We start from the raw sequence: 24743 nt of genomic DNA on the forward strand, positions 1-24743 counted from the left end.
TTGAGCTAGATGCAATCAACTGGAAGGTTGTAAGGTAAGGGTAAGGTAAGAAGAGGTAGGTAGAGATTGAAGGTATTCGGAGCGGGTGAGGAAGAAAGAGAGGTCCAACAGTCGAATTGCGCGAGGGATGCCTGGGGATTTGAAGTCCTCAGTGACTCAGGCCCGCTTCTTCTGAGTGGTTGCCTGTGCCGAGTTCCCAAGGCGCAGCGATTTTGGCCTCAGTGGCCCGTGCGCAGATCGCAAGCAGGGATACTCAATCTGGGAGGACATGCAACGCCGATTAAATGTTAGAACTGCAGCATACATCACCACGCGATATGCTTCACAGGTGAGCTATAAATTTACTTGAAAACCTGGATAGCTTTTAAATATTTTCTATTACAACTCAAGACACCATCCAAGAATTTAAAGAGGTATATGGTGTTGCTAAATGAAAAGAACTTTGGTTGAGCATCGTAATGGTCAGCATCAATGTACCCATGCAGGTGCGACGGGGCTGAATGGTGGGCGGATTTCTCTGGGTGGATCCATTGGCTCGCTCGCTTCGAGCAGTGCCCCACATGGCGCGAGAAAAGATACCGAGTGACTTGAGGCCGCCGCAACTTTCCCCGTCCATTTCATGCCAATCGCGCCGTTGCCCATTTCTCAACACTGGAAATCAGGGCACATATGATGCAACATCTTCGGTGACCCTTCTTTTGGTCTCAATTATTGATCCATTATTGGTCGCCTTACGTTGAGTCAATCGGGCAAGATATCTTTGCTTTGACTGCCGTGGTTCTGGTATCAGAGCTCGCATCGTTTGCATCGTCGCAGCCAGAAGATAACGTCCCATCGCACGATGCCATTCCATCCACGCCGACGACATAATAGCTCGTACACGTTCGCGAATGCCACCGCGGCGTAGCGCAACGATCTGATACGATGTTGCGCTAGCCCGTATTTCAACGCTTTGCTTAGGCGCTCCCGAAGTCTCCCCAGATCTTACACTCTTGCTCTTGACTGCCAAGGCTCGTCTTGTTGAAGAAGCCAATCATCCCAGTCGGGGAAAATGCGACAACTATTTTAACACCATTCGGTCCGATACGACCTTGAATCTGACGGCGTTGCGTCCCATAAACGGGTTTCCGTCACGGTGGATTATACCGAGGTGTCAATTGAGCATCAAGATGATAGCCAACAGGGGCTGAACGCGACGATAGTTCACCATTGCAACTGAGTCTGAGGTATCAGAAACAAAAATCACAGCATGTACCGCCCACAACAAGACGGATTTGGCCTGCGAATCAAAAGAACTGCGTCGAGGGGGAATCGAACCCCCGGCTCCCCGACGCTGCTGGATGGCAACGGAGAATTTTACCACTAAACCATCGACGCTGGTTAAGCTTACTCAGCTTGTGATCTCTTTCGCGATTTTGCGCGCCTTCTTGTCTGCTCGGCGCTTGATTGATCGCGAAAATCGTATCTGCTCACGCAAGCCGCGAGCTTCGTGAGCGCCGACTGGACGTGTGGTGGGGTGTTTTCGAATGAGGTCGAGATAGACTCAGCAGCGGGGATGGGCCAAACTTTGTTTCGTCAAAGCTCAGCGTCCTTGCCTCCGAGCTTGGCGGTTGGAGTGACCAAAGCCAATGAAGACGTCTACACCGAGAAGTGGAGAAGTTCCGGAGCGGTGCCCGGGCGGCTGGGGCCACGGTCCAACCCCGGATCCGGAGGCTGCGCTTCGACCGAGGCCGGCGGACGCATCGCCGACATCTCACGTAATGAGGTTCCATCCGGAGATAGGAACTTGCGGCGCTCGGGGTCCTTCGGGGTCCTTTAGCAAGGTGGGCATGACGAACGGGAAATGACGAACTACAGACTCCCTGAAGCGAACACCACCGTCGAAACCGAAACCGAGCTGCGAGTCGAATTACGGGGTGAACCGAGACCGAAGTTGATGCTGTAATCCACCAACCTTTCGACGCTGCAATATCTTGCATCCGTAGAAAGACGCAGGATGAGCACATGAGCGTTTTTCGATGCGGCTTCCACACCGGAGCGTTCGGCTGATTCGTTCTGGGGTGCGATGTCAGGGGAGCTTGGTCGGCTTCAATAGCTTCTACTGAAGAGTTGCGGCTATGTTCGTAGGGGGGCAATAGCGAGAAGACCTTGAGCCGAGTTTCCCCTTTTCTCGGCGCAGCAGAGTTCTGAATGATGGCAGTCTGTTCTGCTCTATATAAGCCAACATGCAGCGATCCTCGAAACATCCAGGTTGATCTACGAAACAGCTTCTTGTCTCAAGAGACTCTATCTTAACACGCTTCACGATCATTTACACTACGTCATGAAGCTTACAAAAGCTTGTCTGTTGGCTGCAGCTGCTGTTTCGGCATCTACCTGCTCTGCAGAGACAACCACCGGAGATCGGGTCATTCAACTCGGCAAAGACTTCTATAATGGCACGACCAAGGTCCAGTTCACCACAGAAGCTCTTGGAGAAGCAGACTTCTTCAAGATCGACCCGGGCCCGAACGCAACTACCTTTGACTCGTACGTCATCAGACCCTACGTGCAGCTTACCCCCCTGCTGCGTCCTGCCACACATTTGACTGACACATGTACCCACAGGTGGTACTTTGACGCGATGAACCCTTCGACTAACGAGACCGTCGTCTTCAACTTTGAGATCCAGAGACCGACCGATAACGGCGCGGATGTCGGCACCACGCAGTACCACGTCTCCCTGTTCGGGTCCTTTGCGAACGGCACTGCCTTCAGCTACGGAGTCAACTCCGAGTACGCCAACATCACCGAGCGGGCGGACAAGAGCATGCGCGTCGACTTTTTCGGCGGCAGCGAGGTCAGCTGGTCGGGCTCGAGCTTGCTGCAGCCGAGACCGGTGTATAACGTAACCATCAACTCTCCCGAGACTGGTATCTATGGAAGTCTCATCTTGCGAGGCAACGTGAGTACACGTCTACTGATTCAAGTCCATGGCTGAGAGACTGACATAATGACTACTTCCAGACCGTTGCCCCTCACTATACCTGCGGCACCGACGCAGCCGGCGTAAACGAGAAGAACGTCGAAGGCGTAGCCTGGGCCAACGCCCTCCCCGACGCCGAAGCCACAGTCGACCTCACGCTCGGCGACACGGCAATGTCCTTCTCCGGCTACGGCTACCACGACAAAACCTGGGTCGACCGCCCCTTCCAAGAAGCAATCCAAGCCGCCTTTTGGGGTCATGCCCGTCTGGGTCCATATGCCGTCGTCTGGTGGCACTCGCACGCGCAGGACGGCACCGAGATCAGCTCCGAGTACCTCGCGACCTACGAGGACGGCCACGTGATTGCGTCGCGATGCGTTGACCGCTTGAATAATACGCTGGGATGGGGTGAGGGGCAGATTTGGCCGCTTGTGCCTGGGACGCCGGCGCCTGCTGGGATGATTATGCGATGGGACTTGGGTGATGCCGGAGTGTTTGTGGCGAATATTACGAGCAAGGATATCTTTGTCACGATACCTTTCTGGCAGGCTGGTAGGGGACCTGTTTCTGGAGGGTTTGTTGGTGGGGAGCAGTATACGGATGAGACTGGGCTGTGGTCTCTCAACCAGCTTCCCAAGTTGTAGCAAAGTTGGTCTTGTATCGGCTGCATATTCATCATCGTACATACTTTTTGTAGTAGATATTTCATGACTTTTTGTTGTAGAACATTGAAGTCATTGTGCCGAGGCGTCATCTCTTGGTGCATTTGAAGCTTGAGAGATAAAATATACGATGTATTGCATACATAATGCTATTTTAGTAGTCTACACCTATTCTCCGAATCGCCTTGAACTCAAAAATGTCTTGTATATCGTTTGATAGTGCGTTGTTATGCCATATGGAATTTTGTCGCACTTAAACTCCAGTTTCTATTGCGATATTCTGAGCACCATCCAACATCCCCTTAACCAACCTGCCAGCTGCATCTCGAGGCGCTGTCAACATTTTAACACCTTGTCACATAACATGACAGCAGCGTCAGCATCTTTCGAGATGATTTGGACCAAGCAATCGAGAGACATCGGTAAGTTACGCCCACGTGTTATCCAACTCCAGCTCCCAAAACAACTCCGGAGCAGCTGACAGACCGCCCTCATACAACGGATTGCCTCGACAACAAACAACCCAGCTCGTTCCAGCCGCCGCAACCACCGTCGTTTTTCGCGTCTTTTGGCCAATCAGTAAATGCCATCTCCTCAGTACTGAGCAACGCTCATTCGGGAGCTACGACCTGGGGAGAGAGTGCGTGAGTTTGAGCAAGATACTTGCATCCGCGCTAGCGCCCGCCGCTCCCCCGCCCCCGCCATCCACCAACTCTGATTCGCCGGCTGAACAAGGGGACCATTCCCATCTTGAGCCTCTCGCCCAACCTCAAGTCAGCCAAACGAGCTTTTTCCACGAAGGAAACATCTGGGCCGCCTGTTTGGCTCTTTGGTAATCTCTCTCTCAAAGACCAGCCAGATTCTCGCTAGACTCAGGTACCTTGCCTGAGGGAAATAAACTTGCTCAATTGGTGCCCTCCATTGGTCTATTTCCCCGTTGCGGAACTGCTCGCCTCTCGGTCTTTCAGTCCGAAGCTTTTGTGATTCCTATTCCCTGTCGCCATGAGGACAGCCCAAGGCCCCAAGATGCTGCTGTTATTTTACAGTGTATCCGCCAGCAGGCTATTTCTCATAAGGCCGCACCACATGGCAGCGCCGTAAGAAGTCTAGGCCGTTCACATTGTGGCGTGTGAGGGAGTTTCCTTCGCGCGGAAGCTGGCCTACCTTAGTCTACCTGCCACGATGCTTACAGCTCAGATCCCTGTCTACGTGACATCCCAAAGGTAAGGATAAGCTACCCATTTAAGGTATGCTGCAGGTCTTGCGTGCGAAGGATGATTTGTTTATAAAAGTGCTTGCCTCGCAGAAGTCAAGCTATGGTACCTCCAGCCATCCTCTTCTTCATATCCTTGGCAGTTCTCCTCCATCGCTGATCTCTCCATCTGACCCGCTGTACAAAGTTAGAAGCTCTGTCGATCTCAAATCAATTGCAATCATGGCCCCCAAGACCCTCCTGCTCGCCCTCGGCGCCGCCAACTTTGCGTCTGCTCATTTCGGTCTCGCATACCCCTCATGGCGCGCTGATACCCTCAGCGGAACGAACCTGACGGGTTACTCTCAGTGGACTTACCCTTGTACGGCTCTTCCTTTTCCCAGTCACTCTTGCCTTCGTCTCCCCGTAACTCGAGTGCGACAAGTGACACAAGCTGACTTCCTCACCAGGTGCCGGCGTCCCCTATGGCAGAGGCAACGTCACAGACTGGCCCCTGGACGGCGGCTCCATCGAGCTCGACCTGCACCACGACTGGACCTACGTCTTCATCAACCTCGGCCTCGAGTCCGGCGGCAACGTCACAACGCACAACATCACCCTGACCCCGCAGTTCTGGAACGCTACTGGCTCCGGCACCCTCTGCGTTGAGAAGCTTGCGCTGCCGACGCCCGCAAAGGATGGTCAGAGGGGAAGTATCCAGGTTGTTACTGTTGGCGAGTCTGGATCTGGACTCTACAACGTATGTTTTACTCTCTCCTTTGATGAAGTACCGTGGATGCTGGTTGAAAGAATAGTTATGTGGAAAGGATGCTAACGTGATGGACGATGTAGTGCGCCGACATCCGCTTCACCTCAAACGCCACCACCCTCCCCTCGGATCAGTGCAAGACGGAGGGCGTAACGGTCCACACGATCAAGGAGCAGAGCGCCAACGGAACCAACAGCACCAGCGGGAACAGCACCGGCAACTCCACCTCCGGGAGCGGTTCCAGCGGCGCAGCAGGCAGCGGAGCCCACATGCTCGCTCTCTCGTCGGTCGTTGGTCTCAGCATGGCATTTGTCTTCGGCATGAGCCTGTAAGACTATGTACCGGCCGCGGAGAGCGACACGGGGAGGTAAAGATAATGTCTTCATCTGACATTTATCACGGAAGAGGGGACAGCATGAGAAATGTGTTTGTGCTTCTAATGTACATGAATGCTTGATACCAGTGCATCCTCTGGACGACCGATATGATAATGAAAAGGAAATTTCTCAAAAGATGCTATGCTCAGATATATGTATGTGTATATATGAGATGCGAACCATGTCCAAATATGACCAAATGCAGTGCGGCCTGACCTGCGTCAATGTTACTGAACGAGGCCGGCGTGAATCCCCAAAACCAATCAATCAAAAAGCACTTACTCAAAACCATGCATGCTACTTTCTCAACATCAGTGGTATCTCTCGCAAACATCATGCAGCTTCATGCCCGCACTGCCGGAGCAGTGACGTCTATCTCGACCGAAACGACAACGTATAATCCAGATTAAATCCATGCCAGAACATAAGAAAAAGGTGCTGGTGATCGCAGTCGATCACCTCTTTGCGAGAGCCTGCTGTTCCATAACATATAGCTCTCTCACAACGCGGGCCATGGTGATGCGCTGTGTCGGCGCGGGTATCAACATATCAGAAACAAGCCGCTCGAGCTTGTCGCGCGGGTAAAGCTTCTCCCTCGCCACCGCAACCTCGCTCAGCCATCTGTACATCTGATCCACAGCAGGGCAAGGCTGGGCGGGGCCCCTCTGCTGCGGGTTCGGCGGGGGCGGGGGTCGATTCACGTCGGCAATCATCCAGTACAGCGCCGTCTGCTTCGCCTGCTTCCGCGAGCGTGCGTCCGGGAAGGGAATCTTGCCGAGGACGTAGAGCATCGTCACGCCGAGCGCCCAGACATCCGACGGCGGGCCACGGAGCTTCTTGCCGATGAACTCGGGCGGGATGTAGTACGGCGTGCCACCCGTCGTCACGGGCCCGCTGGTGTGCGTCGAAAGGCCAAAATCGCAGAGCACGGCGCCGCGGGAGGGCGAGTAGAGGATGTTGGCGGGCTTGATGTCGTTGTGGACGAGGTTCTTGCTGTGAAGATAGTGCAGGGCGCCGCTGATGTCGCGCGCGATGGCGAAAGCGTCGGCGCGGTCGCCGAGGAAGCTGTGATCCAGCTGGGAGCGCCAGACGCCCTTTGCGCTGAGGTCCTTTGCGTCGACGTGCTCCATGTAGAGAGAAAGGTAGCGGGCATCGCCGCCGTAGAGCTTTACGATGGACTCGTGGCGGAGGTCATCTTGGGATTGGTACTCGCGGAGCCACATGTCGGCCTGCCGGATCACGTTGCGCTCGTTGTTATCCTGGGGCTTTGAGGCGGTGTTGGCGGTTGCGTTGGCGGTGCGGGTCTTAAGGACTTTGACGGTGACGATGCCGTCTGGGACATTGGAGTGCTCTGCGGTGAAGACGGAGGAGAGGGCGGTGGAGGCGATTTGGTCGCGCTTGGAGACTGTGTACTCGTCGATCTCGCAGCCGCCGGGGATGACGACCGTCTCGTCCTTTTGCATGTCCAGGAGGGCGTGGCCGTTTGTCGCCACAAGCTCTCTGCCCTTGGCTTCTGTGGGCAGGGGAAATACGAGGGGTTGTGCTTGTGGTCTGAGGAACATGATGACGCCGTCTTCCTTTTCCTTCTTCACCATGCCGGCCTCCTCCGTCGTACGAGCCTTCTTCTCGGACCGTGGCTCACCATCGTCGGCGGTGAATGACCGCTTACCAGAGGCGTTGAGGGCATCCGAGTTTGAGCTTGAGGGGAGTTCGTCTTTGAGGTCCGAGTCGGCATGTTTGAAGTAGGCGGGCCGCTTCTCCAGGATCCTAAAGTCGAGCACTTCAACATCGCGAACGTTTATCCTCCATGTTCCTGGTGACAGCGCCTTGGGGGCTCCCGGATTGACTCCCCAGCTGGCGCAAGAACCTGGACCGTCGGATATCCTCGTTAATGAGATGGGCACCTCGGACCTGTTCAGTAGGATCTGGTTATCGCTCGTCGGATCATAGTAGAGCTCGCACCACAGTGGTGGGCGGGGCGTGTTGTCGTCCAACCGCTCCGGCGGGATGCGCACGGAGAACTTGATGTCCCGGGACGTCTGGGAGACGGCGAGCACCTTGTGCTGAGGTTCCTGCTCAGAGGCAACCTCGGCGCGGAGGGCGAGCCACTGGCAATTGTAGTTGCCCGGGCTCACCGAGCGGCTCCGAGTAAGGGGTCGGACGAGTATGCGGATGCCCTGCTTGTGGTGGTGCTCCTCAACACGGAGCTTGTCGAGCGGCACGGGGTCGCCCGAGATGAGGTCAAAGGGTTCCTCTACGCGGATGTTTCTCATACGGGCATCGATTTCAGATTGAGAGAACGGTTCTGTCTTTTCTTCCGACGGCTCCTCCGAGCCGCGGATCCGGCGGTCTCCCATCAAGCAAGGGAAGGGATGACGATGTTGCCTAGCCTCCCGTGGCCCATGCGCGGTTCGATTTGCGATGGCGGCTCGGCAGCTACGGATACCTTACAGGGAGATGGACTCTGGGACCACGCCAGGCACTCCGGACGGCGGGTCGTGGGGTGAGAGGTGTGAGTCGTCGTTGTCGTCGCAGTGGCAATGAGGTGAGTGAGTCTGGCCGGGACGGGTTGGCCTGGACACGTAAGTTTGGTGTGAGGTAAGATGTCGTCTATCCTGGTATGGCCAGGCAGACAGGCGAGTTGAGTGAGAGTGAGATGGTGCGCGGCAGGGTGAGCGTGGTTAGATCTTTTGCGATGGGCAGGGTTCAGAGCGCAGCGGTCTGTAGGTTGGCCGAGGCGTGATTTATGAATGGGGAAAAGGGGAAAGGAACAGGAGGAGAGAAACAGTTTCTCTGCCAGGTACAGATGCAGGAACAGCACGGCATTAATGAGCCTCCTGAGCACTGCCAACAAGCTGTTCTGTCGGAGTGTTGGAGAAGGGCAGACGGACAGAAGTCGACGTCAGATGAACAAATGGACAGATGAGCCCAATGTCAACTGGAGAGCAGACGACGGCGGGGAACGGGATAAACGGGGAGTGAACGGGGTTGAGCTGACTTGAGCTGACGGGGGGAGGGACCTTGGGACCTTATGGGAGGGCCTGCTGATGGAGTCTCAGCCTCAAGTAGTTTATCGGCCGACCAGCAGGGCAAAGATACTAATTGTAAGATTACGCTGCTCTAGCAGCAACTTGAGTGTTTGAGTGAGATTCGCTCAGTGTCAGCACGTTCAGCGATATCTTTGTGTGTGGCCGCAACTAAGGACGAAACACACGCACTGAGTACGGAAGATGAGTTTGGAACGCGCGCATATCCCTAGGTTTAAAGAGTCATCGAACCCTGTGGAACGAGACTGGTGCCTAGGGCCGGTTGGCCTTGGTCTTGGAGAAGAGGTGAGGGGAAGAGGAAAATCGACTGAAATGATGGGCTGGCCGGGCTGCAGGGCTTCCAACCAGGCATGGCGCTGGAGGCCCAGAGGGGAGAGATCGTTCCCATTTGAGATCTGACCTGTTGTCAGCCCTGGTCGACAGAGGGGCAGAGGTATCCCATCGGCAGACTTATTGTGGGAAGTGACATTAGCTTCATCGAACGAGCGACAGCCTTCAGCGCTTCGTCGCTCATCAAGCCAAACCGGAACGTTGACTATCTCTCAGCCACAACAGCGCCTCTCATTCAACTGTCCGAACGGCGCACACTGAGGAGGATCGATCATTGTGAGTGAGACGATGGTCTGCAGGTCTCGCAGTGCCCGCCAGGCCCCTGACAGTTGACCATAACCTGACGCAATGAGGATGAACGGGACAAAGTCACTTGACCTGTCCGTATTCACGCGTCAAGGCGAATGAGATGAGAATTGGAGAAACAAAGACAGCGGCCCGGCCGTGACTGGGACAGGTGCGGAAGATATTTCTTATGAGGAAGCAGTTTGTCGGGAGATCCAGACTGAGGTGTCAGACTGACTGAAGACAGGTCGCAAGCCATGATAGTATTGAATACCGCAAGTCGGGATGAGGCAATGACACTGCGAAATGTGTGGGTTTCGATGAATCTTGATGAGTCGAAATGTGCCTCGACTGAGTGAGAACAGCCAACGATGAGAGGGTCACTCGGTGATTGGCTGTGGAAGCGAGGCTTGATGACTGAGCCATCCTGTTGGATTTCTGTTGCCGACTCTTGTCACCTTCACCCAACCAACTCTTCTTCCTTTTCCATCATCCTCACGCAGCAACAGAAGCAGGCTCTCTATCGCCACCGAAACGAAAACCTGAAAGCCCAACTGAAGACTCACATTCACGCTCCGAGCCAGACGGAGAGTGCGGGAAAAGTGAGTGAGTGAGAGCAGAGCCTGGCTGTGGTTCACTGCCTGCGCCCGGGCCAACCCAAGATATCGTCTCGTGGCTTGCGTGAGTGGACCCGCTCTGACGCTCGCAGCCTTAGTAAGGGCTTCCATTGGCTACGATTGAAAATACCATGCTACTCTGCATCATTCCCTCTTTTTCTATTGGCTCGCTAGAGTGGCGGAGTCTGGAAAAGCCAGGCAAGCCTTGCCCTCGTGTTCCGATTTCGTCGGACACAGCAGGGGTACCCCCTAGTCGTAGGGCCTCCTGTTGGCGCTAGTGCTGCTTAGTGTGCCGCTAGCGTCTCCGGGTCCCTTGCACTTTCCCGTCATCTTTGCAATTCTCTCCGGCCACACGTGACTTTTGGCGATGTTTTGAATCGGCATGAAGTTCGTCCGACTCTGGCTTCACGCACATTGCGTCCGGGCACCCCCCCGACCAACTCATTCCCGCTCTCCTCGGTGTCCCCACGCCCTGAAACCGTCCATCCTCATCACCAACAAGCCCATCAACAACCCCGACATTCACCTTTCGCTCCTCACGGACACCTGAATATTCACAATGGATACCCTTTGCAGTTGCATCTAAATGTTCTTCATGTCGTCACTAAAAAACAACCATTTCTTCCATCGAGCAAACGGAAGCCACCGGCCTCACCAGCCACCCTTCATTCCCTTCCGCCGAACCACCTGAACCGACTCTTCTCTCCACTCCGACTCCCTCTACTACCAATCGACAACTACTTCTCGTCGTCGACTATCCTCTTCAGTACGGCCTCGCCCTAACATGGACGAACCAGGTTGCGCTTGGCCGTTCTGGAAGTTTGGGATGAAGAGAGATGATCTCTCCACCAAACTGCAAGACCAATACAACACGATCCCTTCCAGCATCCAGGACCCCGACGCCTTTCACAATGATGTCTGCGAGATCTCCCACATCGCCGACACCGCCGACGAGTTCCATCGCCTCATGGCTGACCGCAAGGAACAACGCTTGAAGGAACTCAACATGTCGCTCGATCTCGCTGCTGTCGAGATCATTGCGAACCCCAAGCTCGTCGGCACGGCGCAGTGGTCGTACGCTCTGCAGCTCTTTCGAACACGCTCGCTCGACTCCCTGGTGCGACTGTTCTCAAGTTACCTCCCCGACGACTATTCATGCGCGCAAGGCTACTATGCATCTTCCACCGGTACCTCCTTCAGTGATCGATGCAGCTCTCGCACCGCGAGCACCAACCTTAGCAGTCTCGACGACGGTCCCTGTTTCTTTCACGATGATGATGACGATAAGCCCATTATGACGCATGAGCCTTTTCACATTTCGACCTCTATCTCTTCCTCCGCCATCACCACAGATCTCCCTCTCTCTCCTCGTTCCATGACGATGCACTCCGATACCTCTGTGTCGTCCCCAATCGATCATGATCACGACCACAGCTACCACCTCCACAACCTCACGCCCGCGCGAACATTATCCTTTTCTGGATCCGAGTCCGGCCGACTAGAAGAGAGACGGCTTCAGTGTCTCGATGACGAAGACGACGACGAGGAAGAAGACACCTCACAGTCTGAAGATCCCGACTCTCTGACGACGTCGGTCTCTGATCTAGAAGAGCACCGTTTGACGCGTGAATCTACCGTGGAGGAGGAGCAACCTAGCGAATACACCGACAGCGCCATTGAAGAAGACGACTGCGAAGAAGAGTTCCCGACAACCCAGCTTCCCTTCGACCTCTACGACGACGTGATGGAGTCTTCAGAAACACCAACACCCAAACCAGAAACAACAACAACGGCGGCGTCTTACCTTGACAGCAAATCTCCTTTCCGTTCGATACCCCAATCTTTCCGCGCATCCTCACCCAAGATACCCCATCTCCTACGCCGTCGTGACGCCAGCCCCGCAAAGGGCATTAGCAGTAGTAGTATCAGTAGGAGGACTCCCGAAGAATCAGCGTGCCGTATTCAGAAGCCGCAGCCTGACGCCGCACGCGTGCGGGCATTGGCGGCAAGGGATCGTAGAAGAGGCTTGGACTAGCATGCAGGCCGGCCGGGGACGGCGGGCGCTGTATATATGTCCATCAAGTGTACATACAATTGTATCATGAGTTCTAATCCGTTTTCTCAGTTACCTGACCTGCTTCACCCTTCGCCTGTGCGAACACGCGCGCGCGTACCCAGTTATAAGCGATCATTTTGTCTTCCCGTTTTCATGTATCGGTCTGCAGACACGTTTGTTCCATGATTAACATGACTCTCCGTTCGGCGCATGGCCTCAAATAACTAACGTTCCAGGGATACGCGTGTTTTAGAAAGACAACAATGTAAGATACACAACGAAGAAACAACCGCGTGCACGCATCGAAAACGTCGATGCCGCACCCGTTTATCTGATCCGTTAACCATTTCGCGCGACAACGTGATGTCGGTGTCGTGACGGTCTCGGTTTCTCGGTAAGTTCACGTTTTGGGTACAGCCCAACCCGTCTGACAGTGTCAGGTGGCTTGCTTGTATCTTTGCCTTGAGTTGGTGGTGTCGAGTGACCTTGCTACCCTCCCGACTAGTGTCTAACTCACCTTACCCTTCCTTGCTTTACCTTGCCACGTTTTTGTTCTTGCCCTTCTCTTGGGAACATGACGTCAATAGGGGGAAGAAGTTCTTGTCTCTATTTGTTGTGATTTATTTTTGGGTTGGGGTTGGATGTGAATCATGTGCTTGTTCTTTACGAAGTCGTGGGGGCCAGGTTCCTGGTGAGGCTGTTCCCAAGCTGCTTGGTAAGTACTAAATAAGTAGGGAGGGTGCGCGGTTCGTCCTCGAGTCGTCGCGCATCATCCTACGGTACCTAGGTAGAACGCGTACTTGTCGCCGAGATTTATTGCCTAGTGGATTTGTAAGACTTGTCGCCTTTGTCCATGCCTCATAGTGTTTACGAAGTACTTTACCTTAACCTTATTCAATAGAGATGGTACTCCAAGTCAAACGAGCCTACAACAAATGTGCGTCACTATATTTCACGGTGTCTCAACTCATGCTGAAGTGCTTTCGTATGAGGAAGCCCCGTGTAGCTTTGTATTTCCCAAGCATGGCTCCCGTGATAATCGGGAATGGCGGGAAGTGTAGCCCACTAATGTCTGGGACTTTTCTTGACTGGATAACACAGGTTATTGATCGGACTGGTTTTGTGTCGCTAGAGACTGAGTTGCCGACATACTGTGAGCTGGCATTTCGGGGCCATGCAAAGGGAACTATTATTGATGATTACTCATTAAAAGCCATGAAATACCAGAGACATTTTTCTTGTGTCTAGAGAAGCACTTAAATCCCTCGGACGGTGCATATACGTATCTTCAATCACGCCAATATAGCGAGTAAAGCATGGATATCGGGGAGCCTGTTGTGAAAATACCATCAAACTCTTTGCTTGTCATCCCGAGAAACTGCCTATGACTGGCACCCGGCCTTAGCAATAATCAAAAGCAAGACACACACCTCGGGATGTCCGCGCTCGTTACCACGAGCGGTAAGGTTGAAACTCGCCGGAAACCATCCGCGATGGTGCCCGGGGGACGCTCCACAGCGCCACCGGCCACGGAGCGGGGTCTTGATAATCGGCGGTCTCACATGAAGAGAAACGCCGTCGGGATGGGTCCAAGTGCCTCGCACCGATCCTGAGCGTCCCCCAGCCCTCTACTCCCCAACAACTTTCGCATCCCACCGGGGTTCTACTCCACCTCACTTATGCTTAAACTCTCATGCTTAACAACAAACCTACCCCCACGGTGAGCTGGTTGCCTTACCGGCTCTTCCTTCTCACAATCCGATAGCTTATTGAAGTTAGGGCCTAGCACATGCTTGACGGTAATCAAAGGCAGTCGCCGAGAGGGTGGAAAGGGATGTCTAAGTGCGAATCCAACCCGGAGCGATACGTCCTGCCATGTGAGAAAGTTGTTGGGGCGCAGAGGCAACGCACTCAAGATATTATCACCTCAGCCCATCCTCATCTCATCATCTGTACACACGAAGCCGCAATGGGCTACCAATGGTGTCTCGGCCGGATCAGTATTCCTCCCCGACCAGGAGCAAGATCTGACGAGCCGCATGGCCGTCGGACTTTAGCTTCGCGATGGAGTAGACCAAATTTTGCCTTTGTGAATAGGATTCGGTTCCGCCTATCTTTATCAATCTTCAGTCTAGTTTCGGAAAGTGGGAGTTATCATCTGTCTCTACCCGTAGGGTTTGCATTATACCTGTAAAGTCATCTCAAATGCGTTATCACCTTACAGCTTCGCTCTCGGTACTATAGAACGCCTCATAATGATGCATAAAAATGCTCAATGGCACCGACGAAGAATTGTATAAAATGTTGCCCTTTGGACCAGCCCCATTACGAGAGCTTACGAGCTTTCCTACTTACTTGCCACTCTACATCTATCAAAGAGATTCGAACTGTGTTCCATTCCGACTGTACCCCGATCCATCAAATTGCGCACCATCAGCATGGCATCCTACACCCACTCAGGTCAGGGAACACCCGGCCAATCCAAACTCTTCCTCAACCCCGCGGCCCTGAGCCCCGCGGGAGACAGGGCCAACCACACCACGTTCTGGCGGAACCCCAAGGTCGGGAACATCTACCGCAACACCGAGTACATCACTGCTCCAATTACACAGCCGCTGCTGGACTATTGCGGTCTGACCGAAGACAACATTGCTTCGCTCACTGAGCCTATCGAGGTGCTTGATATGTGCTGCGGTGCAGGCGTGGTCTCGGCCCGCATCCAAGAGATGCTGAAGACGACGGGTCAGGGTGGAAAGGGGCTTGTGAGGCTGACTTGTTCTGATTCTAGTGGTGGTCAAATTGGGCATGTCAGGGGCCGAGTTAGGAAGGACGGCTGGACTGATGCGACGGTAGTCCAGGCGGATATTGCAGTAGGCTTCTTTCCATTTCACTCGCCATCCTGATTGTCCATTACCAACTCGGCTCGATGCGAGCGACCATGATACTGATACTAACGATTTCAGAGCCTACCCTTTGAGTCAGACAGCTTCGATTACATCGTTGTTGGTATGGCTTTGATGGTTGTAGCTGAACCCTACGCAGGTCTAGCAGGTATGTCCACATGCCAATGAACAGATCACTGCATTGCGGTGGCTCCATGAGGCGCCCAGTTCCTGATCAAGAAGCAGAACTATGCCGCGTCCTTAAGCCAGGCGGCCGCATCGCAAGCTCTACATGGGCAACAGAAGGATGGGTCTCCGACACCCGCGACGCCGTCGCAAACTTTGGCATCCCTGGGCAGCAACCGGTTCCGTGGCCTCAAAAGTCATGTCATCTAACGGGACTCTGGTCACCTGGCGCATGGGATGACCCCTACTTTGCGGCCGCTATGTATAATGCGTCCGGACTGACTGAGATCAAGTCGGAGATCATAGCGAAGCCCATCACTTTCAGAGATCCTGAGCAGTTTTGTACCATCTTTGAGGCGTTGCTTACGGGCACCGTCGAGAGGTACTGGTCTAGAGAGCAGAAGGAGAAATTAAGGCACAAGTTGAAGCCTGCGATCGTTGAGTATTTGGGCAAGAGGTATGGTGGGGGGCCTTTTGAGATTGAAAGATCCATTGTTCTTGTTAGGGGGACTAAAGCAAAAGATTGAAACGTCGGGAATGACACTTGTGATACATCAGACTTGAGATACATCAGAGATTCAGGGTGTCAAATTCGATCGTACCTTTCCAAATTGCAGTGTGAACCACGGGAAAGCCCCCAAGCAGGCAACTGTTTTCCGAATAACTTGATACGTTGACTATTATGAGATCGAGGACTTACCAGTTCCGCTAGAAGGTCAGATTTCATTAAAATGGGTGGATGGAAACAATGATTGACCTATACATTAGTGAATTTGTAGAACAGGGGACGAAACGAGTTCAGACCGAAGTATCATCGGCACGCCATGGACAAGGCTAGTGGAATCGATATTGGGCGAACGCTAATGACTTTTGCACCAGAGGATTTCTTTCCGGTCTTGGAAAACTGGTATCTGAAGAAACTTGTGCCTGTTCATAAGATTGGATAGACGAGTTAACGGCAGCGGTAAATATTATCTAGTCATCGAGAAGTCTGCAACAAGATTATTAAGTTCAAAGACGATAAGTGGTCTTGCAGGTACAGGCACTTATAGTTGCCAATTCTCAAGAAAGCGCTACAGAAGAATGCAAGACTCAAAGACGATAAGGTTGCCAGCTCAAGAATCATCATCGATCCCATTAATACAATGACGACGCGGCTTCGGCGGCTATTTACGGCCGAGAGCAAATACCGACGCCGATGTTGAGATCTTGAGTAGGCTCACAATAAGGTACGTGTAGGATTCGATGCCTTGTCCTGGCTGCCAAGCACCTCTTACGCGTCTTTCTACCAACTTTCCCCTAAGTATTGGTGCGACCAGATGTTGAGTCAAGGCAAAACTAAGGTATTTCCGCAGCCTGGTTTCATCCCGGTGGGCGCCGGTGTTTCTGACTCTGTATGTTTTATGATTTGACCTTCATTGAAGCCCTAGAGGCGCTGACTGAACAATGCACCCAAGCAAAGGAATCGTCAAACAGGCTTCTAGAGCGATGAATACCGAATCAGAGCGTGTTGAGAGAAAGCTTAATCGAACATACATACGAGCAACACCCGTTGTTTAGAACTACTTTATGTGGGCCGCTGAAAGATTGAGAGTAAGTCGGGCGAGGCTATTGAGAAAGACACAAGTGTTTCGACGACATCACTGACTTGGACTTTGGAGAATGGTCCAGCTATATAAGGCTTCGAGTGCGACCACCTTGGTCTCGACGTGTATTCAGATATTGCCATTACCAGAATCCCACAAGTTTCCAGTTGACCGTTTCTTGACCCAAGATTGACAAATCGCTCCCACACTTATAGACTGAAACCGCAAAAATGCAGTTTCGAGCCCTCCTTCTTGCTAGTGCCATCGCCCTTGGAAGTGGTGGAGCCCTGGGGTTGGGTCATTCTATGCATTCAGCATTCGCCCTGGCAACGCTCGTATGAGTCCTCTTTGAGCCACTGCAAATGATTCACCACTAGGAAACGACTGAAATCATGCTAATAGTACGACTTTTAGGCTCCTGTTGTCACTAATGCGTCTCCGGCACGACTCCTGACGCGAGCGGCGATCAGGTCTCGCGATGAGAGTATAGAGCTTGAGGATCGAGGGAATCGGGGTCCGCCAGGTTGTGGGCGAGATCCAACCACCTGCCAAAGAGACTAAGGCTCGTAACGGCCGAATCTGCGGCCGCAAAGATTGTTGAGTGAGAAGGGGACTCGGTGACGGAGTGAACACTTCTTTTGTGTGTAATGGGAAACACTCTCCGATCATATGTTCTATACTGCCTTGTTTGGGATGGGAGCTGTGGACAAGCAATGTCATCTTCCATCGAGATCATTGGCAGTATACCTTATATCAGGCGAACACCATATGGCCGTTTCACTGAGAGACACTTACACGCGTGTATTTCTCCAATTCCCACTCCGTTAGAGCGGGGTAGCACTTTGAGACGGGCCGACGGCATGCTGTGGACTTGGTAGTGGGCGAGCCTGATAAGTATCCACTATCACCCCACTTGCTTACGCTACTTGTGTATGAGTTTCTTCGGTAAGACGACATGTGAAATCATAGCGGAAGATATCATATAACGACCAACAACAAAGAATGATTCCCAATGCGACTGACACCCGACAAGATTACGTTCACGTCTATCGTGCGATTCCAATCCGCAAAGCCCATATGTATTTGCATTAAAAAAGATTGCGATTATATGTACAGTGAAATTCGTCACCAATCGAAGTCAATATCTTCTAGTTCCTCCGCCTTCTTCACAGCATCCAAACTCGTCAGCGGCTCAATCTCGAGCAAGACGGATAAGCTCTCCCCAGGTGGGGTTTCCGCGATGCATGCCCTGATGAATCTCGTAAGACTGCGCTTCAGAGACTCAAACTTTCCTTCTTTCCCACAAGGGACACTCTCCGCAACAGCCGTATTCCGGGCTTCCAAGCGAAACAACAGGTAGTTAAGCTCAGACCACTCGAACCGCAGTGGCAGTTTCGGCAGCTCTTCTACGACTTCGGCGAGCGTCTTGCTTCGGAAGCTTCCTTCTGGCTCCCAAATACAGCTTTGACGTGTTGGGTAACTAGTTACCACACGGTACATAAAGTCAACTTCTAATGGCCGCACTGAGGCATCCTTCAGTTGTCGGTCGACGATAGGTGGCTGTTGGGCGATGGGTGGTGGCTGTTGGACGCTGGGTGGTTGTTGGACAATGGCCTCTGCGCTCTTTACCGCTTCTGGCAGAGCAGCCGCAGATTTTTCATTTTGCGGCGCAGCAGTCACTGTTGGATGTGGTGTCAGTGGTGTGTCAGGTGCCGCTTCAGCTGGCTGCACCGGAGCTGGAGGTTCATTCTTGTTGCAAGTCTCCTCTGGCTGAGGCTGGTGCATCTCAGTTTCTTTGCGAAGTTGAATGATTCTTTCGTCGACGTAAGCGTTCGTGGCAAACTCTTCGTCTGTGACATTCTCGACAGTGGCTCGAAAAGGATTGAGCCGCACCCGGAGGCCCGTAGATAAGGCTGCATCAGGAACCGGCTGTGGCTCAGACGGTATCAAGTCGTCGGCGATCTCTGAGCTTGGAGGACTATCGAGTTCTAAGAGTTGCTCAGGTGTTGCGCTATTCGGTTGTTGGCGGATTGTTCGCTTGCGTGGCGAGCTTCTGTGCGTTCTGAGGCCGATTGCAGGTTTTTCGGCACGAGGCTTTTTTGGTGCCTTGATGGTTATTATACGTGAAGGCTTGGCCTTGTCAAGCCTCGGTCGCTTGGGTGGAGGGCCCATATCAGCGTAGGGTGCAAACTGACGATCGTCGTTCGGAGCAGCGGATGATATGCTTGCAAAGGTGTATAGGTCCTGCTAGAGTAAGAAGTGTCAGAGCGATCGTTCGTTGCAAGCAAGATGAAATGGAAAGCTAAGTGTGCTTACTGGAGCATTCTGGACGTGTATTTCCGGACTTTCTGGGACTCTGTATGGATCGCTGCCGACCGCACGTTCATCCGGTAGGCGTTGTTCGGCATCGCCCAAGTTGGGATCGATCACACTTGGGTCGGTGTGCTGAGGATGAATTGTAGAGTTGACAAAGGTGTTTGAGCTACTGTATGTCAGAAATCAGATCTTGACAAACAGTATACATTCAATCACGCACCTTGAGGCACTGGGCTTTCCCGAAGTGCTGGGACTTTCTGGTCTATCTTCAAAGACATCTACGTCGATTGGATCTTCGTGACTAAGGCCCCTTCCACTCATTCTGTCGACGCTGCTCGCCTTCTCTTTGTTCTTCTTGTACTTTTCGTTCCGATGCTGTTGGAGATTTAGCCGCCAAAAAAGCTGCTGCATGATTCTTCTGATTCTATAATCGTCATTGTTAGCTGTGAGTTTGGAATACGGATTTTGGGTGTAGCTAACCGTGCACCATCAGTAGAATACTTGAACTTGTTGGCTTTGCCCTTGGTATTATCGTCTGGCCAAAACAGTTGGCCATTGCCATGGAGCTCAAGGAACGCTCGTGCCATCTCAGCAAGAGCGCTTCGATGCTCTCGGATTCTCCATTCGTGAATTGTATTGCCTTCCCAACCTTGGCTCGTCTCATAGGTCTTGCGGAAGGCCCGAACACTATCATAGAATGCCTGGCATCTTGGTAGGTGAGGGTCGCCATAGTCGAGTTGCTCCCGCAGTTGAGTGATTGGGGGGATAGACGCGGGACTGATTGTATTTGCCATGTTGGCGAGAGCTCACGTCTTTGAAGTTTGAAAAAAAAAAATGATAATGATAGAAACAAGAAGACAAGAAGATAGGACAGCAAGAAGGCTTAGAGAGAAGAGACAAGGCACACAGGGGAAACTCGAGAAGGGGTATGGGTTGTCCTGGACTCTTGGTAAAGTTCAGAGTCTCTGGGGCCGTACCCTCCATCATAATAAACCTGGATTCAGCTGGCATGGTATACTGCATCTCTCAGACCGTTGAGTGGAGTTCCGGGGAGTGTGGAAAGCGCACCGGTTGGTCCAACGGCTTGTGTTGGTTGTCCTATTTGCCAACTTGGGAATCCAGGTTACAGTATCATTTAACCCTGAGCGGCACAGCTGCTTCTTGTCTGAGGCCTCCCGGAAATGAGTCCCTTCGAGTCCTGAAAAGGAAAAAAAAAGATTGCGCTCATGAGGCGGTGTATCCGTAGGCTTATTCGTATCAAAGACCTTCATAGCGAATCTGAAAGCTGTGGAATGGGAAACATCGGCCTGAGGTCATACTACAACGCTTAGGTTGGTCATCTGACTATCCAACGACTAGAAAAGGGAGGCACCCCCCCTTTCCAAGTATGCCGTGCCGCAAAGCTGTGCACTCTTGTTACTGAGCATTCCTTTGGCCTCTCCTGGAATCAAGTACACCTGCAAGGCACTGCTTCAGCAGAGTCAAATAGAGAACACTCCAGTGCCTCTCTTTGAGCGGCTTGATATGTCTGGACTTGCACCAGCTTGTGATGGCGCATCCTCGCAAAAGTTACTCTTCTTCGTCGGACCAATAGTTGCCGGTATACTTCTTGATGTTGCCCGCCACTACATCCGTCAAAAACGAGCTGGTAAGTGAGCACTGTGACCTACTTCGTTTGTTGGTGTTGATGCTCCGTGAGAACCACCCCTGCATCCAGTTGCTGACTCGACGTGATCGACAGAACCTTTCCCGGCACGAGAATCGGTCGAGACACCGACTCCAACACCGGCAGCAGAGCCGTCCTGCACACCGTTCCCCATACAATCACGAGAGTTGACCATCGCATCAGTTCCATCCCAACCGTGGGAGTTCATCGAGCCACCGATTCGAGTCCGAGCGATCGAGCGGGAGCCTTCACCCTTTGGGGATAATCGAGCCTTTTATATCGGTCCAAGTGGGAGACATGAGTGGCACGGAGATTTCGAGCTTAGACTCAATAAAGTTGTGACCATCATCTCTGTGCATCATGAACGCAGGCTAATTGAATGTCACTAGTGTTCAACTGTGGTAAGGCGTCAAAAGATGCAGGGATAATCGCCATATCGGTCAACTTGTGTAAGGGCCAATTCTCGATGGTTGATGCCCTGCATCGTAAGGCAGAACCGTCGATTTTCTTTCGTGGATGGGTGTTTTGGGTGTCGTTGAAGAGATGATTGGCTCGCAGTAGGCACGATGTGCCAGTTGATTTCATTCTTTCATGAATAGACACACAGAGCTGAGACGAATGATCCGAATGCTGATGTTCTCTTCCTCATCCAATGTATTATTAGTAGAGGCACGGAGTGCAATTTCAGTCGAATTCGTGGATGCTAAGGGGCATCCGAAGTAACGTACTCAAACGGGCGAATATGAACGAATTTTCTTTGAAAGAGCAGAGCGATCCGAATACTGCCGATACTGAGTTACCATGTCATCAACGAAACGCAACAGAGCGATAATTGTTTGGATTGTTACTGCGGGATACTCGTGGGACAGTGTCGTGTGGTCAAAAGTTCAGTGGGTAAAGTCAATGGAACCTCTAAAGATGGCTACTTCTGGTATGCATGTGCACCAAAAACGCGCATATGCGTGAGGAACTCAAGTGAATACGAACGTGTATTTGGCTGAAAGTGCGAGTAATGGGAAGCGCAGACCACCGCGACCCTCGAGTGTGATGTCAAAATGGTAACTCGTGAAAAGGGGTTCCCTGCGCCTTTACGGCGTATTTTGGAATGATAACTTCCTGGGAAGTTATCGCTTTGAGGGGCTTGTTCAGGGCTCCATGCGCCTTACTGGCATGTTGCCAATCAACGGAAGCTGAACGTGGCTGGGCGATAGGCCCGGCCTGCTACTTATTGCACCATAGTGAAGTACAATTCTGCTAGCAATTTCCGTAAATCCCAACGCCTTTGCCGATACGGTCTGTTGGTCACATCGATCCAGTCACAAGTGAACTTTGGCTACCATTGTTTTGTCTCCAGGGAATCAAAATGAGAAAGGTTTCCTACACGGTTTTCGATGGGAGCACTTGCCCAGAATCCCGGCTAGAGGCTTCGTGAATACGCCTATCTCACTCACCCTTTGTCCTCGACCTTGTTTTCATCACGCGTCTCTCCTCACAACCAACATAATCCTTCCATCTCATAGACCATTCTCATTGGTAGGAATCGAAAAATTCCCTAAAACGATTTTGGATCCCTGTTTCCTGTTATCTGCGGAGTGTCGGATGCGGACAACCAATTGAATATGTCGGTGCACGATAAGCTAGTGTGGGACCACAGGAAACGTATTACTCATCACATATCATGGCGAAGCACGAATTAGTGATGTTCTCTCGAAGAATTACAGCACCTCAAATACAAATGACCATCTATGACTGACCCGTACCTCGAATCAATTCGTCCCTGGTGTTTTCCATAATGCGATCAACTTGTGCCGCATCGTAAAAAGCTTCGTTATAGCACACACTGAAAGTGAGCTTTCCCCGGAAAGTCCACAGATACATCTGGAAATCGCCAGTCATCATCGTGGAGCTCACCCAAAAGTTGGACACCTCCCAAGCTCCATACTGGCGTTGCAGATAATCGTCAACAACTCCCATGCTAGACAAAGACGGCGTGCTGCTCGGTGGCACGCCGCCGCTCTCAAGGATCTGTCGTGACATGGCCATGTAAGGGGTCAGGTACCCAAAATCGTTGTCGGCGAAAGCAAAAGGCGCCTTGTACTGCTGGTGTAAGGACTTGCTGAGATCATCAAAAGTGCTGTCCTTGCCGAGGTCCGCTGCGAGAGGCAAGGCGGTTTGAAGCGACCCGATCGAGTGCTTGTGTGGGACGAAAGAGGAGGGGAAATAGCGACGCAGGTCAATGGTAGTGAACTGAACGTAGGATGAACCGTCTTCACCAGCTTCCGACTGGAGTTTCTGCAAACATGGACTCTTAGCATATATCGACTAACGAAGAGTGGTAAGCAGCAAACATGAACTTACCTGCGTCGTCAAAGCAAGCGCGGCGTGCCAAGCTGAAGTGACACTGACCCCCTTTTCCTTGCACGCACTGATGATTGTGGAGGTTGTCTTCTCGTCTACCTCGAGATCTCGGTGGACTGGCCTTTGGGGAGTAGTTGTGAAGTCAACTCCAGGTAGTCGAATAGGTTTCTCTTGTTGCAAAACACGCTGGAAGATGGACTGCGCATCGGCAAAGCTTTTCTCTGATGGGGTAGCCGAGACTCCCAACCAGTCATCGTACGGCTTAGAAAGATTTGGTGCCGCAGATATCTCGTGTTGCGTCTGATAGTTGCCATCCGGCAGAGCTGTCAGGGTCGTGAACAGGGCGTGATACAGATACAACATTCCGCGCCCGTCGATAAGGGTGTGAGGCGACTGAAGGAGAAGCTGGTTCGTATCCCGAATGTAATGTAGTGTGATATGAAACTGGCTCCTGAATGCAGAGAAGAGATCATCGGCGGTTGTTCCGTCATGAACCAGGAAGCTCTTTTGCAGCCATTCGTCTGTGATGGCATCTTCGCGAACTACAATCTCTCGCGAAGCTGAATCCACAACAGCGCCAACGCAGGGAAAGTCCTTCGCTACGATCTTCCAAGCTCTGCGGATGGAGTTTTCCTTGTCAATGCTCTCGTCTTGGTTCTGAAGTGTCACGCTGCAGCCGATCATCCAGTGAACCGGGTAGCCTTCGGGAGACGCCAAGCTCTGGTAGAAAGACTCCATAGAGCCCAATTGACGACGCCAAATGCCATCTTTGTTGCTCCACGGAAAGTTCACACCGGAAGCTGGCGCGCGCTGAGCGAGCTTCTCCGATGCGCTGTTCGTGGAAGTCGGCCCGGTGGACTCGGCCGCTTGTGTTGCCATCCTATCGGATGATATGAATTTGAGTTGTTTGGAAGTATTGAGTGAAAATAGTGAAGAAGGGAAAACTTGAGGGTTTCCTGGGGCCCTGGCTACTAGATGACGATGTTCCCCCTGACCAACCTAGGGACTCCAGGGGATAGGCATGTGAACATGATGAGGCCGATTATATGATACGATCAAGCCTAGCCTAGGCAGCTCTAGAGCCGCCATAAGCTAACGGTCAGCAGTGACCATTTGGCGTTATCCTAGTAATGGTGGGGAATGCACCGAATGTACATGACCGAACAAGAAAGCCACCGAATAGGGCTGAAGGAATTGAGCCGAAGCTGACAGGTCTTGGCGCCCCTTTCGGACGAATCCTATAAATAAACGGAAACTACTTAGGTCACTGGCAAGGACAGGTCTCGATATACGCCACGAAGAGCGACGGATGGTATAAGGGAAATTTCTCTCATGTCTTCAAAGAAGCGCCGCTAGGAACTGTATCCATTCATGTGGTGAGGGAACCCTCAATGTAAATCTCCTCTCATGACAAATCTTCCTTTCTTGAAGAACTGAATCGCTCTAGTA

General features: G+C 52.4%; 7 protein-coding genes across 7 annotated transcripts; 4 read left to right on the forward strand and 3 right to left on the reverse strand.

Annotated features, from left to right (window-relative positions):
- The first annotated feature begins 637 nt into the window (after positions 1-637).
- On the forward strand, positions 638-3633 carry HER10_EVM0001483 (uncharacterized protein). The gene is made up of 3 exons (XM_035471228.1): positions 638-2529; positions 2608-2944; positions 3007-3633. The coding sequence occupies exons 1-3, from the start codon at positions 2324-2326 to the stop codon at positions 3607-3609; spliced, it is 1146 nt and encodes a 381-aa protein (XP_035336899.1). The 5' UTR covers positions 638-2323; the 3' UTR covers positions 3610-3633.
- Positions 3634-4854: 1221 nt separating this feature from the next.
- On the forward strand, positions 4855-9372 carry HER10_EVM0003450 (uncharacterized protein). The gene is made up of 3 exons (XM_035473125.1): positions 4855-5201; positions 5290-5579; positions 5672-9372. The coding sequence occupies exons 1-3, from the start codon at positions 4877-4879 to the stop codon at positions 5918-5920; spliced, it is 864 nt and encodes a 287-aa protein (XP_035337056.1). The 5' UTR covers positions 4855-4876; the 3' UTR covers positions 5921-9372.
- HER10_EVM0012103 (uncharacterized protein) lies at positions 6421-8322 on the reverse strand (the record flags this gene model as incomplete). The annotated part of the gene is made up of 1 exon (XM_035481506.1): positions 6421-8322. The coding sequence occupies one exon, from the start codon at positions 8320-8322 to the stop codon at positions 6421-6423; it is 1902 nt and encodes a 633-aa protein (XP_035337764.1).
- Positions 9373-10321: 949 nt separating the features above from the next.
- HER10_EVM0002887 (uncharacterized protein) lies at positions 10322-12599 on the forward strand. The gene has a single exon (XM_035472580.1). It carries the CDS (start codon positions 11029-11031, stop codon positions 12277-12279), a length of 1251 nt encoding a protein of 416 aa, XP_035337007.1. The 5' UTR covers positions 10322-11028; the 3' UTR covers positions 12280-12599.
- Positions 12600-14738: 2139 nt separating this feature from the next.
- Positions 14739-15895, forward strand: HER10_EVM0008013 (uncharacterized protein; the record flags this gene model as incomplete). Its single annotated transcript, XM_035477550.1, has 3 exons — positions 14739-15170; positions 15264-15351; positions 15429-15895. The coding sequence occupies 3 exons, from the start codon at positions 14739-14741 to the stop codon at positions 15893-15895; spliced, it is 987 nt and encodes a 328-aa protein (XP_035337410.1).
- A 2091-nt stretch (positions 15896-17986) lies between these two features.
- On the reverse strand, positions 17987-20196 carry HER10_EVM0013166 (uncharacterized protein). The gene is made up of 4 exons (XM_035482530.1): positions 19751-20196; positions 19491-19694; positions 19271-19436; positions 17987-19201 (listed from the first exon to the last, which is right to left on the reverse strand). Exons 1-4 carry the CDS (start codon positions 20062-20064, stop codon positions 18080-18082), a joined length of 1806 nt encoding a protein of 601 aa, XP_035337847.1. The 5' UTR covers positions 20065-20196; the 3' UTR covers positions 17987-18079.
- Positions 20197-22220: 2024 nt separating this feature from the next.
- Positions 22221-24445, reverse strand: HER10_EVM0001191 (uncharacterized protein). The gene is made up of 2 exons (XM_035470946.1): positions 23295-24445; positions 22221-23228 (listed from the first exon to the last, which is right to left on the reverse strand). Exons 1-2 carry the CDS (start codon positions 24171-24173, stop codon positions 22680-22682), a joined length of 1428 nt encoding a protein of 475 aa, XP_035336869.1. The 5' UTR covers positions 24174-24445; the 3' UTR covers positions 22221-22679.
- Positions 24446-24743: the final 298 nt, after the last annotated feature.

The sequence above is a fragment of the Colletotrichum scovillei genome, assembly GCF_011075155.1.
Source record: "Colletotrichum scovillei strain TJNH1 chromosome Unknown Contig00002, whole genome shotgun sequence".
NCBI lineage: Eukaryota > Fungi > Ascomycota > Sordariomycetes > Glomerellales > Glomerellaceae > Colletotrichum > Colletotrichum scovillei.